The 18,233-nt window shown below is 32.1% G+C and overlaps 1 protein-coding gene across 6 annotated transcripts; it reads right to left on the reverse strand.

Moving 5' to 3' along the window:
• Window positions 1-1,409: 1,409 nt before the first annotated feature.
• Window positions 1,410-18,178, reverse strand: LOC130902485 (inner nuclear membrane protein Man1-like). Of its 6 annotated transcripts, none has more exons than XM_057814669.1 (12): window positions 17,848-18,178; window positions 17,624-17,790; window positions 16,159-16,324; window positions 15,557-15,911; window positions 14,684-14,870; window positions 13,411-13,577; window positions 9,351-9,571; window positions 8,751-8,885; window positions 8,331-8,661; window positions 8,129-8,267; window positions 2,140-2,424; window positions 1,410-1,806 (listed from the first exon to the last, which is right to left on the reverse strand). In XM_057814669.1, the coding sequence occupies exons 2-12, from the start codon at window positions 17,788-17,790 to the stop codon at window positions 1,677-1,679; spliced, it is 2,283 nt and encodes a 760-aa protein (XP_057670652.1). In that variant the 5' UTR covers window positions 17,848-18,178; the 3' UTR covers window positions 1,410-1,676. The 6 variants fall into 6 exon arrangements, with proteins under 6 accessions (XP_057670652.1, XP_057670651.1, XP_057670650.1 ...); XM_057814668.1 differs by having other exon boundaries at window positions 2,140-2,418; window positions 13,411-13,583; window positions 17,848-18,163; XM_057814667.1 differs by having other exon boundaries at window positions 13,411-13,583; window positions 17,848-18,160.
• Between the last annotated feature and the right edge of the window lie 55 nt (window positions 18,179-18,233).

An 18,233-nucleotide genomic window follows, 5' to 3' on the forward strand; every position in this document is an offset into this window, starting at 1 on the left:
TCATTCCCCTGACATTGACTCTAATTTCCATACTTTGTTAACAAGTGCAAATATATTTTCCTCCTTGTATTTTTAAAGGTTCATTGTTGTCCTGATGTTTTATTGTTTTTTAGAAGTCTTTCCATCCTTTCAAAGTATTCGCAGTAAGGAATTTCTTCTCCCGTCCTCATTTTCCTTTCCGTTTCTTCTAGTTAATCTCTACATGCCATTGAAATGTTTTTTTTCCAATTTTCTCGTTTTATATTAGGTTATGTTTTCTAGACCGGTTCTATGTTCACGAGTTCCTATTAATTTCGTATTGTCCTTCCATGTCTCATCTAATTTGTTTGGCCTTGTTTTTATCATTTACACTTTCGCAACATTCCTTATCAAACCATTTTATGTGTGGTTTTGAATTTTTCCATTCTATCAACTTTTTTTGCACATTTGTCTTCTATTTTTCGTGTTTCGTAAAACTTTCTTATATTTTTTTTCTCTTCTCTTCTTTTATTAGTTTTATATCCCATGTTCTTCTATTAATTGCTTTTTATTTGTCACTTTTCATCCTTGACACCACAAAGAAATGTACACATTCAGTCAGGTTCCTCTGCACTTTTCTTTATTATTTTTTTTTCCACTTTCTAGATATGAGGACATGGTCTATCTAGTTTCCATTTGTTGTTTCCGGTGTGTTGTCATTACCAGGAAATGATCTGAGTACACATTGGCTCCTCTGTACCCCCCATCTTTATTATTTTTTCCCACTTCCTAGATACAAAGACATGGTCTATCCGGTTCCCATTGTTGTTTCCAGTATGGTCCATGGTATTTATTATGACTGCTATGCTGCAAACTCTTTTAACATTCTCGTTTGCATTTTCGTATGCAGTTTCCTATCCTCCCATATATCTGTTGTCTTCTTTCTCCTGTTTGGCATTAAAATTACCGAAAATAATAAGTATGTATTAGGTGTAAAGTAATGAAATAAAGAAAATTATTTATATAATTAAATTAAAAATTTTGTTTTTCATAAAAGAAAATCTTAAACATTTAAATATTTTCATTCCTTCTCATGTTTTCCAATGAGGGTTTCGTTCCACTTGTATCTTCCTTATTCCTTCGTTTTTAATGTTTCCAGCCTCCAGTCCTTTAGCTATTATTCTATCTCTCAACTGTTTCTTGTGTTATTATTTCTTCCATTGATTTCTGTCTTCATGGTGAACTAATTTATTATATCATCAATTCGATTTTGTTGTTTCGGCCACTGGGAGATAGATGGTGCTGTAGTAATTAATTAAACCAATTAAACTAAAAGTTTCTTCTTAAGGGATTTTGTTAGAACTTCACACTAAAATTTTACATTAGTTAAAATGAGCTGTCGTAATATTTTTTTATCGGGTTAGGTTAGGTTCGAAAATTTAATTTAAAAATATTGATCAGTATCTCAAGTTTTATTATCATACAAATGAAACAAAGTTTTTAAAACATCGTGATTGTACAATAAATGTGAATGTAACGTCATACAACATAAAAAAAGTTTTAATTGTATTACAAAAAAATTTGTTTTTCTATACCGTAACTTCTACGCGTATTCAACTATTTTATCATTAACAAAACTGCCTTTGGACTTTAAACTATAACATTTTTCCACAAAGTTGAACCATACTTTTCGGTTAATTTGTTATAAATAATAATAATTAACTGGACCAATCCGTTGCTGCTGTAATAGCGCTTAAATATGGTGGGCCGCTTACTGGTGAATCGGGAAATCTCTGCATGTAACGTTCCAGACGTAAATATTTCACAGTCACCAAGTGCCCCGCATACCTGAAAATAAGTCAGTTGTCAATTATTTTAATAATATTCAATTGTTTTTATCCATCCAATCAATTATCGAGAAAACCATTTTGTATAAACATGAGCTTGTTTATCGGCGAAGGAGTTAGTGAATAATCTGATGGTTCCCCAAACATATTGGAATAGACAAGTAACGGTGTGCTTAAATAAATTAGTTTGTTAAGAGTTAGATAAATGTTTAGTAATCATTCTTAGTGTAAAGTTCAGTGAATAGTAAATAGTGTGCTTAATGCAAACTTATAAATAAGAGTTTAAATAAGTTGGAATAAACCCATTACAATATCATTTAAGAAGAAAACTTACCACCATCCATGTAAATTTCTATACGCTATAGCTGCATCACTGGTATCGGCGCACTTTAAGTAAACTGCAAAGGTACTAGTATCTACCCCGCAATGAAGAATTCTACATTGATGTGCGCATTTACTAAGAACGGCTTCTCGGATCATATTTGTATTTCTATCACCATCTTCGACCATTCCACGAATTTTGAGACAAGGAGTAGGCGAACACGGCAGACTATTCACCGAACCTACTTGAGTTTCGAACGCTTGTCCTTGCCAGCTTTTGTTTTTCGAAGATCTGAAACTGATTATTATTATCATATGGATTGGGATTTAACAGAAACTATTGAAATATCATGAGCTCGACCTTTAAATAAGTAACAGATAAGAAATAATTATTTAGTGACACCGTCTTCACTTTGCTTGACTTTAATTACAGTGATTGAGCTTCTAACTTGAAGACTTTCGCTTTGTTTATAAACCCTAGCCGTAAGCCCATGATTCAACACCAATCGTAATTCAGTTTTTCCAAGATTAAAGCAATGTTTGATGCAAATTATTCGGTAGCTGCGAATACCATGGAGTGCCTGAAGATCTATTAGTGACGCCCATGTCTCACAAATGTCGGTAGGTCCGGTACTTTTAGGACAAACCTTGTATATTTACAATTAAAAATTTTTTGATCAAAAATGTAATTAAAACACATTACAAGAAAAAAATATATATTGATATTCTCCATTGAAAGAAATATATTAAAATTGTGATCGATTATTTGTTATTGCATGCAAGAAAAAGTAGCAAAATACATTTATTGTTAAACAAAGTTAACTATAATAAATATAACAATAAGTTCGGTTATACAATATCACATATTATTATAGCTCTATATTAGATTGAACTGTTGCTAAATAAACTAACCAGGAATTTTAAAGACCTGTCAACATTTTCCCATCATGGCGTCTGTGGGCAAATAGGAGAATTTAGTATTCAAAGTACACATTGTTTTTTGACCCATCTACAGTTTTTTTTTATTTTATTGACTGGAATCGATTGTACGCTTGTTGTTACTCAACTCCAGTTAGTTTTGACTACAATAGGCATTTTATTACAGAGAAAACAGGAAAACGTTCTCAATACTAATGCATACATTGAAACTGTTTGCCCACAAACACCATATTGAATCACATGGTTTGGAAAGTCTATGGAGACAAGTTTCCAAATTCGAGGCTATATTTTTGACGTAACCTAGAGTCCCAACTTCAGTTTTACATAACTCTTTTATTTTTTGGGCGATTTTATGTATTTGCAGAATTTTTATTAAATTATTTTTTTTTCATAAGATCTAAATCGTTGTTATTTTTTATTGAACTAATTAGATTAATTCACAGTGTGTTTGTAAATAGAATGACCTTAAACAGTACAATATTTATTGGAACACCCTGTGTTTGGATTATCAAAATTTATTATTTATCAAATTAAATGAGCAAAAAAACATAAAAGCATCTTTTTAAAATTTTTCCATACATAATTTTAAAAAACAGAACGTAAATAAACCAATTAGGACACCGAGTAATGGCTCAAACATAATAATATTTAGCTATGTTGAGATATATCAATATATTGATAATTATAAAACCTTGTTAAAAATAGGGTGCAGTTTTTATTTGTAATTAACATCAATATGAAAAAAAAAAATGAATACACAAAGCCAATCATACTCAACCTAAAGGAAATGTAAGAATCTCTTTCATATATGATATAATTCATAGAAAAGATCACATAAGCATAGAATCACGAAAGAGCCAACTGTAAACATAAACTGACCATGATAGTCTAAAAATTACTTTTTTTTATAAGATGTAATCATAGAAAATAATCACAAAAGTTTAGAATCACAAATTACAATGGAGATGATCATACCATGTAAAATAGCTGATCCTATCTGGCGATGATAACCTAAGAATCAATTTTCTAAATAATATAATGATAGAAAAAAATCACAATGTACCACGGAGCCAATGACACCAACAGGACTATCAATGTTAATCCAAGAATCACTTTCATACGGGTTGTGATCATAGAGGATATCACAAAAGTCTAGAATAACAAATCATACTAGGTAGAACAGATGGTCATAACTTTTCATGAAAATCTAAAAATATCTTTCTTACAAGATGTAATCACTTTCGTACAAGAAGTAATCATAAAAAATAATCTAAAAAGTCTAGAGTCACAAAGTACTACCAAGGCAATCAGACCATGTAAAATAGCTGATCCTAGTCAACAGTGATGATCTAAGAATCAGTTTTATACCATATGTGATCATAAAAAATAATCACAGAAAATAGCTGATTCTAGTTAACAGAGATGATCTAAGAATCTTTCATACCAAATGTAATCATACAAAGAATCACATAAGTTTAGAATCACAAAGTACTACCAATCATACAATGTAAAATAGCTGATTCTAGTTGACAGAAATGATCTAAGAATCACTTTCATACGGCATGTAAACAGAAAGTACAACGTAGCCAATCATACCAACAGATGAGCCTGACAATTCATATTAATCTAAGAATCACAAAGTAAAAGGGTACCATGTAAAATAGCTGATCCTATCTGGATGTAATCTAAGAGAAAATCATAAAAGTCTAGAATCTCAAGAAACTCTGAGCTTTAGAATTATTCTGAGATTTTTATATTCAATTAATAATCTTTCAGAAGAGCAGGTAAAACATGATCAAAATAAAAAGTTTTCAATTTGGGGAGCATCTTTTCTTCCCAAAATTGAGAATCTCGACAAATTTTTTCGTACAACAAACCGTATGGCGTCCACACAACAAAATAACAAAATTCTCTGTCGGTTATGGAGAGTTGCCCTTGCACTTGATAAAAATATTTATCGTCTCTTTTCAGTTTGAAAATTCCATTTTCTAAAGTAGCGAATTGTATCAGTTTTTGCTTTATCCCCTCTTCTGGTGACATATCTCTACTTTTGTAAGGGCACTTTATTTCAATAAGAGCATTATTTTCAATCAATCCATCGGGAGAAGCTGCCAAAAATGGATAATCATAGCTTATGAATAATCCGCAACAAGTCACAGATAATCCTATTAAATTTTCAAAATCCTTTATAGCAAACTTTTCGTTATCGTTTCCATATTTCGTAAAAACGTTTCCGACAAAATTAGAATGCAATAGACTTTTTACGATATTCTTTCTATTGGTCGTATCTAAAAGTTTACAGATACGTCCAAAATTAGAGGCAGTTAGCCTCTTTCTTCTTTCTTGAAACCATACCGGATTATCTTTTTGATTTACGGTCAACTTGGATATTTCTTCTATTTCTTTTGGAGTTTTTTTCAATTCCTCAAGGAATTTATTTTTCTTAATTTCATAAAAACTGATATCGGTCTGATCTGGAGTAGAAGACGAAATAATATCTGTATCTGAATCATCAGGATATTTTAATTTTGGAGTAGACGATATCAAATGCACTTTTTCAAAACTAGTATCTCCATGTTTCAGTTTATCATAAGTGGAGTGATCAGTTTCATTATAAATATCAAAAATTTCTTTCAAATAGTGTTTGTAACTCTCTGCTGATATTAAAGGAATGTGTAAAGAACTACAAAGTTCATTCAATTCGAATAAGTTCAATCCTAAACTGACTATTCCGGCAATAAAAGCCAAATTGGCACTTAGTAAATCTGATTCGGGTTCTTCACTACAAATCGAATGTTGAACTTTGCATTTCCTACATTCCAATACAAATACCGAAACGAAACCCTCTCTGACTTCATTTTTTATTATAACATCTGAATTTTTGCAGAATCTTAAAAATCCATGGGAAAATTTAAGTGTTTCGTTTATTAAATATTCCGGATCTACAATTCTTCTTCCTTGACGATACCCAAAGCTTGAATCGTTCCTGCAAAATAGACAATATTAAAAATTATCAACCTTATAATAAATTGTTAAATAAAATTTAATTACGTTTCACACGTGGAGTTTATCCAAGGTTGTTAATTTTTAAAATTATCCACTCATGGAACGGAAGTTTTGTTTTCGTCAACTTTGGTTATCAAAAATGTTTCACTAAGGTTTAGATTCCAACAAAAAAATTTATCCATACATATTTTGATTACATAAACTGGTTTGGAATAAATAAATATCTACATATACTTAGACTTCAGTTCAAACAACTGAAATGAGCAGACTTTATAGCAGTGTCCAAGCCAGGTAAAAACCCCAATCATGTAACCTCCTTTAGTATTTTGGAAATTATATTCAAATGTCCATAATATACATCAACAACTTGGTTTCAACAATTCACACTCTGCCATCCTGCAGTGCCACATAATTATACATAAGATCAACAAATCCCCCGAAGAAAAAAAATTGCCCAACAGTATTCCTTGATATAAGTCAAGCCTTTGATATAGCGTGGCACGAAAGCCTCTTTTGTCAAAATAAAACATTTTCAAATTATCCCGACTTAATAAGCAGACAGTCAAGAACCAGAATAAATAGAGAAATCTCAGACATTTTGCCGATCAAGTCTGGGATATCACAAGGCAGCGTTTTGGGGCCATTATTTTATTCAACATATACATTGCAAACCGGCAAAATGGAGCAAATAGCAGAAGAAATGATGCATAACAACATAGATTACATGAAACAAGATGGAAAGGTGAGGGGAAAATCGTAGGTGAGAACTGGGGCACGGAAAGTCAAGAAAAAACACTTCTTTAATGATTACTAAATAATGAGCAGGCGATCAAAATTTTTGTAAATGTCTACGAGTCAACCGAGGATGCTAACCACGAAGTTAATGAGGAGTTTTATGGAAAAATAGAAGGGATATGCGAAGATATAACAGTAATATGGGAGGACTAAAACGCCCAAAGCGGGAAGAAGCAAATAGACGAGTACATAGCGGGAAAACGTCTTAACAAATCATAATGGAATAAGTTTCGTCAGTCTGGCGACAAACACGAATACCTTCAGGTCTCAATGCAGACTAGGATCCTAGTGGAACACAGAGCAAATAAAAATGAAATCATGAAATCCGTAGGGAGTACCAGTAGGGAGAGGAACTAAAAGAGGATCTAATGCAGGATGGTCTTAGTTCAATTGAAGACAATTGGAGGATTATAAAAGAAGCAGTAATAAACGCAGCAAACAACGGACTGGAGGAGAGAAATGTTCAACAAAGGAGAGCGTAGTGCAAGAGATTTACCATGAAGGAAAAAGGCATTGCTGCAGTGGCTTACAACAAAAAATAGAAAACAAGCTGCGAGTTACAAACAACAAAAGAATGAAGCACTAAAAGGTGATGAAGGAAAAAAAAGACAGTGGATAAATGCAATGCTAGAGGCTAGAAAAATGGAGGAAAACATTTATCAAGAATATAAATTATGTGGTGCTGTAAAGAATAGGCTCTTTGTTCTAATTTAAACTGTTCTTACATTTAACAATCTAAATACGTCCAAATGGATACATTTTTTAATAATTTTATATTATTTATATTTATTTCATAATTATGCCTCGATTTTTCGGCCCGTCCATATTTTAAATGTGCTCTTTAAACCGAACATTCACGAATCTCTTAGTCTGCCCAAGATATTTCCTGTCACGATACCTACAGCTAATTTAATCGATACCACTCCTTTCCAAATCTGCTATTTTATCCATAAAAGAAAAAAATGTTGGGAAAATTTAATATAATTTTAGTTCACCTTTAGTCTCTGAAGATGATAATTCGGTTATCGAAACATCAGACAGTGTAACTGTGAGTGTTGATGTAAACAGTGTATTCAGGATGAATATAACCAACGGTTATATTCAGAGAAATTCCAACTTTATTTAGAAAATTATTAATTATTGTTAAATGTGTAAAATCTTGTAATAAGGTCGTAACGTTAAGTGATTAAACGAGGTCGAAATGCCACTGAAGCAGTTCTCGGTGCCTCATAAGCAAACATTCCTCCTAGTATAACTCTTACCTACTGTTACTAATATTCGGATTTCCTATCCATCTCCATACTTCGAACGGTTCTCCTTTTACTTCTCGTACTTCCGTTCTTACTCTAGATTCGTGTTCGTTAATAAACTTGACAGCTTTGGTCCAAGTACTACTTTTATCTACAATTAATTAGAAAATATGATTTGTTATCGATTTTTAAGGAAATATCCATTTTAACTTACTTTGTCTTTCTCCAACTGGTAAAATCATGTCCCTAACGTGGTTAATAACAACAAAATTTTCTCCATTCAAGTCTTCGCTAGCATTAGATTGTAATATGTCGATAATTCTTTCAACCATAAAACCGATTTCGTCGATCTGTTTTTGATTATGATACTTGTAATACTTATAACCTAAACTGGATAAATATAAACTTCCGAAAACCAATACAATAAATATCACGCTATTCAAAATGAATGAAAAACTGTTATAAAAAACGCATTTCCAAGGTAGTGGAGGATTCAGCATAATCAAACTTGTCGTCTTTTTATCCTGGTTGAATATCACTTGTTCCTAAAAAATAAAATTTTCAAATAAAAATTGAGGCTCAAATGTATTGCTACAGTTTTTTTCTATCCACCGAATATGAATTTGGTACATACCATATTTTTCGAAAGATCCTTTTCACTAACAACCCCAGTATTGTCTTCGGTTTGTGCAACATGTAAATTCCACTGGGGATTTTTGAACGTTAATATAAATAAATTACGTAAGTCATTTTTGATTTGTTCGTGATCCTATAACAAAACCTGTGGTTAATCTAATAAACATTTAAGAATGAAAAAATAGGATAGTGAAATGTGAGACACTACGAAACTCCAGATCATTACACCTGGAAACGTAGTTCTTTGGCAGCTGGAGCGATCCCACATCCAGCTTGCTCAGTGCTACAGCAAGAAAAGGGGGTCACTATATATAGGACACCCTGAATAACTAACAAAGAAACACTGTAAATATTGAAAAATTGGTGAAAAAAATTTTACAATTAAATGTTATTTCATGAGTGAAAACTAATTTTTTTCAACTTTTGCCTTCTTAGACCTTTTTATATATGAATTGTCTTGATTTTGGGTCTCTTTTCATAGTGAATCGGTTTAAAATATCAAATAAAAATTTTGATGAAAACCAAAGTCAAATTTTTATCTGATGTTTTGAATCAAGACAAATCATCACAAAAGTGAAAAATAATATGATATACATACCTTAATGGCATAATTCGTTAGACAAAAACTGATAATCTCATAATCGGTCATTTGGGGTTTGATTTTGGGATCGAAACAAGTATGCGCTACAGCCCTTTTAGTTAATTCAGGTTTAATGACGTTTAATAAATGGATAGCTGTATAAACATCGTTTTCCGAAACACAATTAACCATCTTCTTTGACTTGGGGTCGTCGTTAACGCAATGTGGTACATTATAATCTAAAAATTGGAAAATTTTAAATAGAATGATTATTATTTTTTCTAGGTTAATGCAGTAATATCCTCAGAGAGACCAATAACAATAATTCTTTAATAAAATTCATAAAAATTGTCTGATAACAATATAAAAATAAAATTAATGTTTGATTCACACACACATATACGACCACCTCCTGTCATTTCTACAAGTCCTCTACCTCGTTCGCGTTTATACTTCTTCTCTTCCCCTGAGTTCTATGGGAGATTCTAGGAAGTTTTATCTTTTTGTTAAGAGTTAGCCTGTTGGCTATACACTCTTGTTTTCTTGGTTGTTTAGTACACTGTGTACACTACCAATTTGTGTTCAAAACTTTTCAATTGGTAAATTAAGAAACGTAACAATTGATTTAGGAAGTATAAGATGTTCTATAGTACGGTTATGGTTTCGGTTTCTTGCAAGTGACCCATGAAACAATGCATTTAAACAAGGGTAACGGAGAAAATGTATTTGTACAATACAATAAGAATGGTGAAACCGACTGAATAGAATTGAGATCAATGTAGTGCCTGAATGAAGGCTATCAAACAATTAATAAGGAAACAGAGGGCTGAAGTAAGGGGATGTCTTATCAAATTTACTTTTTAACTCGACATTGGAAGTAATCGCAAATATAGACACAATATTTAACATTTTCATTGCTACGCCCTCCTATAGTCGGGGCGGTAAGGCTCTCCCGTTTTGTAGTTGCGGACCACCCCTTAAGTCGGGCAACAGTTAACTGCTGCAAGTTTATTGGAAATATTTTACTTTTATGTCCGAATAAATGAGAATTTAGATTTACAAACAATTTACTGTAATTGAAATAAATATATGAAACTGTTATTGCTTTTGAAAACTTCCATAACTGGACGAATTTCCTTTGGCGCGTAAAAAAAGAATTCCGGACTTTTCTATTCCAAACATTAAGGGTCATAGGTCCTAAGACTGCCTACCTGCGCACCTTTGTTACCGTTATCTGTTTGCTTTTTGTGTTATGATTTCGTGAATGTTTGTCTTAAAACGTAAAAAAATTCCTAAAACGTATTCGATCGACGAAGTGCGAAAAAAATTGATGGATAGTGAATTTGAATTTTCTTCATCTGAAGATGAAGTTCTGGATTTAAATCGACCTTCAACTTCAAGTTCTACTTCTACTAATAAAACAGATTTGTCTCCACTAATTCATCCATCCAAATGGTGTGACAGGAGAGATTGTCAACTATGTACACTGCCGAAATGGTTGAAACCGAAAAAATCGATAGGGGTTCAAAACAAAAAGTAAAAAAATCACTAGCAATAATCTCTAAAGTCTTGTCTTCGCCACACTCTTATAAGTTTATTTGAGTCCGTAAGATAAAATCGCGATTTATCGGAAAAAAATATGCGACTCCAATCCGTTATTGTACAAGCAAGATGCAAAATTCAACCTGATAATCCGGTGTTCACGGGAAAGCGACGGTCCAATAGCTCTTGTTCGAGAAGATGATCCAAAAGGATGAAGTTGCTTCCTAATTGTTCACTCACTTCTTGCAAATGATTTCGAAAGGGAGACTGCTATGAGCGTTCGGTTTGTCAAAGGACTAGAAACTAGGAAGCAGTCATCTGAAGCTTTTGTAGTTCTACCTCAAGGAGGTCTTCTAGTGAGCAAACCAGTCTCTTCGTATCCCCGAATTTATGTTCATTGGAATACACACATGGTTTTTAGGAATTCAGGCGAGGGTACTTTACCATTTTCCAAAACAACAAAAACTTTTTGTTTATTCAAGCAATCAGGAAACTATCACACAACTGCACAAAAAACAAAAAAAAATTGAAAGTTCTAAAATAACTTTTACGGGTGACTCTAATTTAATGCTGGGTAGTGTATATAATCTGTCAATTTCGTAAAGAATTCTCAAGGAGCCCCGGCTACCTTGTAGTCCTTTTCTGTAGTGATATTCTTGTTCAGCGACCTCGAAAACCATCAGAGTACTAAACTTGTACTTATTTCCGGTAATATTTTCAGAATTATAAATTTTCCATTTTTTAACCATTCGAGATGCACTTTTTGAATCGAATTTTTCCTTGCACAAGCCCAATCTTCATTCAAAATTTTTGTTTACAAAATTTCCTGAGGCTCTTCCAATTTTTGTTGAATCTTAATCCGTCTTACTGTTCAGAAATTTCTAAGTTTTGTGTTATTTCCTTAACTACTAGGTTAATTATAATTTATTTGTATATTTATATATTTTTGATACAGGTTAGTACTACACCGAACACGTTTTTAATTGAGTCTATTATCTTATCAACCATTTATAATTATTTCCATGTTCGGTGTCAAGAAATGTCCCCTCTTGAAATGGTTATTTAAATATTGGAAATTATTACATCGATCAAAGTTTACCATGTACAAAATGGAACAACCAAAGTTGTTTTTGTCCTGTTCACGTTGGTTTGGCATAATGGAAAAAACACTGTTTTACGTGAAACAATTTGTGGTAGCTGTCAATAAATTCCCAAAAGTTTCTTTTCTTAATGGCTAGAAAAATCGAAAAATAAAATACTACATTTAAAACCAAAATGTGATTAATGAGAAATAGTGGGAGAAAGAAAAAACGATAAATATTAAACAAGTAGGATAATATCATGGTGACATTTTTACTAATCAAATATAAATTAAACAACTTGTTTTCCATTGGGCCAAAACAACATGAATAAAACAATTTCTACCATTACACTTTTTTTACCTAGAACCACTTTTCAGTTAATGAAGTTCCCCATTTCTAATACATAATTTTTTCCAATATTTAACATCCAATAAATATTTTGGTCTAAGAGTAACAACACAAACAGGATGATAATAAAGGTATTGACACATAAAAATAAAAACAATTTTAATAAGAGCAAAATATTTATTGTTTATTAAAATTGTACAATTGAAAATTATAATAAAAAAACCATATTAGTTTTCACAAATTCCTTATAAAAATATATATCAAGTTACCAACCTTAACCAACTAACAAATAATCAATAATTAAAACAAGTTTAAAATATAGGACTTCACTGGAATAATAACATGAGAATTTTTCAAAACTGGGAATTAACAATGTGACATCCTTTAAAGACATTATTAGGTTTGTTTAGAACAAAAATTTTATATAAATGGGTAATTATCATGAAATCTTAACCAAACCGTTTTTTTTTTCAAAAAACATTATCAAGGCTAAAAATATTGGTAATAACTTTGGGATTATGGGATTGAGGAATAAAAAATATATAATACTCTGAAATTCATTCACTGACTATGTTAATATCCAGAACATTGTCTAAGAAGTTTTTAAAAAATCTGTTTGGAACTATGATCTGTCTATGATAAACTTTCAGCATTTCCCAGAATTTAGAATCATAAGTCATTAAATACTTGTCTAATGTTAACTCAATATTTTCAAATATATATTCTCATAATAAAATAATTTTGTACACAGAACATAAATTGCAGTTGCGTCTTAACAGAAAACTGACATTTCTTAGAGGTTCAAAATACTTTCCAATCTATTTATTAGAACAAATTGTAATTAAAAGTCATAGAAAATAATTTTCAAATGGAAGTTTGTAAGGTAATGGTTCAAATATTTATCCACAATTCTAATAACAGAACATTCATTTAGGGGTAATAAAAATTACAAAAATAAACAATTTTTTTTCCATTCTTTATATTAACTAACCTCAAATATCTTCAAAGTTATTACCTAGATCTAAATATTAAAATTCAAGTGCAACAGTGTGACATTCAAAAATTTGACTTCCTTTAAAAATTTGGAGTGTAAGGATTACTCTTACCGGATGGAATAACAGAAGTATCAGATCTCATGCCCATATACATGATAGCTAAAAGCACAAAAAACAGTGCAGCTCCAGCAAGAACAGCGAAAGATACGAAATTATTCTTAAGAATGTTGTTTCTATTGGTTCTGTAGTCGTAAGTTGTTTCCCTGCCTCGAGTAGATCTGTAACTTAAAAGAAAATCAAATTTCTAAAAAATAATCCAACTTTATCAACCCTTCACTAGGTTTTTCCCTCTAAGGCAGAATTTTGCTATTTGGAATATAAAAACTTTTTTTCTTTCTGGACAGTTTTGTCATAGTTTCTATTTGCATATATGTAATATTTCGCTTGACTCATTTTGAGGCTAAATAGTTTCTAATAAAATTTATTAAAAATCGACAAACCAATCAGAAAGGAATATTTACGAGGTAGGATGTAAAAAATATATTAGCATCATATGTTGAGACAAACAATGACAAATTTGAACCCTTAATGGTTTGTCAGTCTGCTACTTGATCCACTTTGTTAGTTAAACATCAAGTTTTGTTCTAAATTGATAAATTTACCAAAAATGCCGAAGAAATATTAAAATCAATTTATGGTGTTAATATAGTAACCTCTAAGACAACCAGTACCAACAATTTAAAAATTAAAATCAGTTGCAAACTGGAAACGGCCCTATAAGCTCAAAAACAAACGAAAATGTGGACATACAGTCTTGTCTACTCTCATCTGCCATACTTCCTAACAATAAAATGGCAATGATTGAGTAGCTGAGAGCCATTCCAAAAAAAGCCTTTCCGAAATGCAGTAGCTACAGTTTACATTCTAGTTTGAGATTTACTGAACTGTAGTAGATCTAATGTCTTCCCTATCAGAACTGTTTTTCGGCATCTACAGTATACCAATGAATTCTAGTGCCTATGGTGGTTTCTACGAGGTTAGATCCTTTCTCTTACAAGTTTGTTTATAGAAAAATAGATTCGAATCAATGACTGAGCAACTGGAAGCCTTCCAGAAATGCACCATCTACATTTGCCTTATAGTTTGAGTTTTACTGAACTGTAGTAATTCTAATTTACCTCCTTCCCTATCAAAATTATTTATCAGTATATCTGCTACACTGCTATCTGTAGATGCTTTTCATGGATAACTTGAACAGGACTTCTTCTAGGGTCATGATTGTATATGAGATATGAAGTTATTGAAATGCTGGGTTGGGCAAAGGATCACAATCAAATTAGAACTTGTATGAATATTCAGATTTTATATTAAATACGAAACTTACCTGTTCAACTGACTTCTAATAGACGCAGTTCCAGATGATCCATTGATGTCATGTTCCTTGATAATGTCGTTTTTGTAATCATAGTCATTTTTCTGAGAGGACAGATTTGATAGTCTCTTTGTAAAATTACTCAAGAATGGTGTTTCCTCCCTGTCACTAGTTAAAGAATAAGATGTTTTTTCATAACCTGAAAGTAATAAAACATGATATTTGTTACTTATATTTATAATCAAAAGTAACTAGAACCATCAGAAAAAAATGTCAAAGCAACAGTGTGTACAAATGTGTGATTAAATCAGATTTAAGAGTTAAAACCACTAAGTATTCCCAATAAACCCACGCAATTGCATACAAGAAATTCACCTCCATTTTAATTAATAAAAAAAGTGCAGAGACCCTATTCTATGGTACAGGAGAATTTTTCTATATGAAAGATTTCTTGAAAAGAAGGAAACTGGAAGAAAAGCACTCTGTTGGAGCTTTTCTTGGCTAGGTTACTAAAACAAGTCCCTTCAGAACATTCGAACCACTAGGTTCAATATGTAATTGGATTTCAGCAAAACCAAGCCACTGATAAGTGTAGATTTCAGTTGATCTAGTCCTAGAATGGCTCTTTATTGCTAACACACAAATAATGCTTTGGACAAGAAACTTCTAGAAGTGAAGATCTGACCTGTTCAAATGCAGTACTTGTACTAGAGTTCATCAGAGCTCAGTTATACTCAAAGTATACCCAGGCAAGAAATGGGGTTTAGTATCAAAAAAAAGATAGGAAGAAAATAATAGATTAATGAAAAAATTTCTATTTCGTGATCTAAATTGGAATTTCTATATCAGTATAAAATGCCTGTTATTTCAAACTTGTCTACTTACTTGGATTATTAAGACTCAGCCTGGAACGGATCTGGTTCAATTTATCAGTAGCGTATTCTGAAGCTAAAGAAGGTGAATTGTAACTAGTAAGTCTACTAGGTGACACATTTGTATTGAAAGATATGTTTCTTGACGAATATGACGTTTCCCCAGATTTCGGCGGTGAATATTTGATAGAAGAATTCACAGAAGATATTAATGAGGAATTTAATCGATCAGATCCTTTGGACTGGTAATTAAGATCTGGCTCCGAATCAGATCCAGTATCAAACTCATCTTGTGTACTTCTAACAATCTTATGGGATTTACTGGTTGTAGTAGTACGGATTTCCTTTCTTATCGGGCTATCTGGCACCTGAAAATGTATGAAAAAAATTTTATATAATGGACAATACTAATGAGCTTATAATATAGTCACTGGTAAACAGCCGCACGCCATATAACGGCGCGGGTCATAATTTAATGTAATGAGTGGCTCCATCTATTTTAGGATAACAGTTATATAACTATTATTCCAAATAATTTTTAAAAGAATTTAGCCTTAAACTGAGGATTAATCTTATAAATTAAAATCAAATGTTTCAATATAACAAAAACATTACCTCTAATTCAGGTTGTTCATTAAAACGGCTGTTCTTTTTAACCTTCATACTCGGAGCCGGTGGTTGCATCAAAGGTGCTGCCATAGTTACCCTTCTGTTCTCTTTTTTCTTTGTAACTTTAACATCATTATCACTTTCATCTTCACTGGAATACCTTCCAAGAGACCTGAAAAAATACATTTATATACAAACTGTTTGGATACTCCCAATATTTCTGGAAGTTTACCTATATTGAGATAAATGTTCAGAAACAAAATCTGAAGCTATACGGAGGATCTATTGTGCGCCCCTTTCTTTCCACAATACTGGGAAACCCAGTGACCATGTACACCACAACCCAAAGGATCTATTGTGTATCCCTTTCTTGCTTCAATACTGAGAAACCCAGTTTGTACAGCTGATCTATTAATCCCACTCCTCTTAGAAATTTTAGAATGTGGGATGGCTCTAGCTGCAAGGGATCTTTGTCTTCTATTTCATACACTCCCAGGTGTAGTGCTCTAGCGTCTTCAAGTATCCAATGAAGTGACACTGCCCCAAACAGGACTCCTGTTAGTATTCATACATTGCTCTTGCCTAGGTTGATACATTCAGCAGATTTTCCAGGAGTGTCTTTGCCTGTCTCGGCCCCTGTAGATTTTTCCAGTAAATGGCTTTGTTCTATTGTTCTGTAGCTGATAGTACAAAAGGGTTGAGGTCCTATGAAGGATTTGTCTGCTCTTACTTTAGTGAGTTTGTCAGCAATTTTGATGTTCTCCACTCCAGTATGTCCCAAAATCCATTGCAGGGTAACTTTATTTATCTTGCTTAGCTATTTCAATTTCTCCAGGCATTCTCAAACTAGTGTGGATTTGATAACATTGGAGCTTAGAGTTGTAATGACTACTTGGCTATCCTATTTGAGATAATTCCTTTTTAAATTGAACCAGACACATTTTTCAATTGCATAGATTTCTGCATGGTGTGTTGCCGAGGCTTTCAGTGTGTTTTGTTCTAGGAGCGTACTCTCCCATTCCAGTTCTGTCTGCTGTTTCAAACCCATCTAATCCATTTGATGGCATTTCTGTTCATTTCTCATATGATGTTCTGATCCCAATTGTTTCTATAGCTTAGTATTAGCATTAAAACTATAAGGAGAGATAGGAGATTTAGAATCACTTCTAGTTCTGCTGTTGGGCATGATGCCATTGCCCCAGTGGCACATATGCAAGCCAGTACCTTTGAGAGATTGTTCCCCATGGTATTCAGACTAGTTTTAATACCTTTAAATATATATATATATATATATATATATATATATATATATATATATATATATATATATAAATAAACGAAAACCAATACTCAATAGTTTATAGGCGTTCAAAACCCTTTCTCACTATGTTACAGCTAGACTATGGATTGTACCTTAACTAATACATACATACGGGATTATTTAAAAACAAAAACTTTTAATTAGCCTTACCTTCTACCTCCCTCATTCCCAATTTTATTTTTGTTTTCTAGCAGCATTTTTAATTTCTTTGCCATAACCTTTCTAGTTGTTCCAGTTATGGGCATCACTGGAAAACCGAATTCAAGGAGCTTAGTACGGAGCTCCGCATCAGAAAGTTTATCAACGTCCACTACCATCTAAAATTTAATATAACCAATAAGTTTAAATCACATTTAAGAGCATCAGTACCTTACATTTAATGGTCGGTTACAACTGATTCAAATAAAAGTAAATGTTTCACAACTTTTATAGTGGGATATAGTTACATTTGGAAATGAACCCGTTTGAGAAATAAAGCGACCTTGAAACAACGAAATATACAATATACCGAACAAATAACTAATGAGCTCTGTGTTCATACACGACTCACGATTGTATATACAATATAATTCAACTATTTATTGATCTTAATGACAATTATAAGGCACACGCACAAGCCTAACTATTACTTAAACCTCACACCAACCGCCATAAATAGCAATGACGAATGACACAATCCGTTTACATAGCAGTGTAACCACAACTAACGGTTTACTCAGGTTTACCATATATTGTTCAACAACTTTCTATAATTTTGATT

Source organism: Diorhabda carinulata, chromosome X (assembly GCF_026250575.1).
Source record: "Diorhabda carinulata isolate Delta chromosome X, icDioCari1.1, whole genome shotgun sequence".
NCBI lineage: Eukaryota > Metazoa > Arthropoda > Insecta > Coleoptera > Chrysomelidae > Diorhabda > Diorhabda carinulata.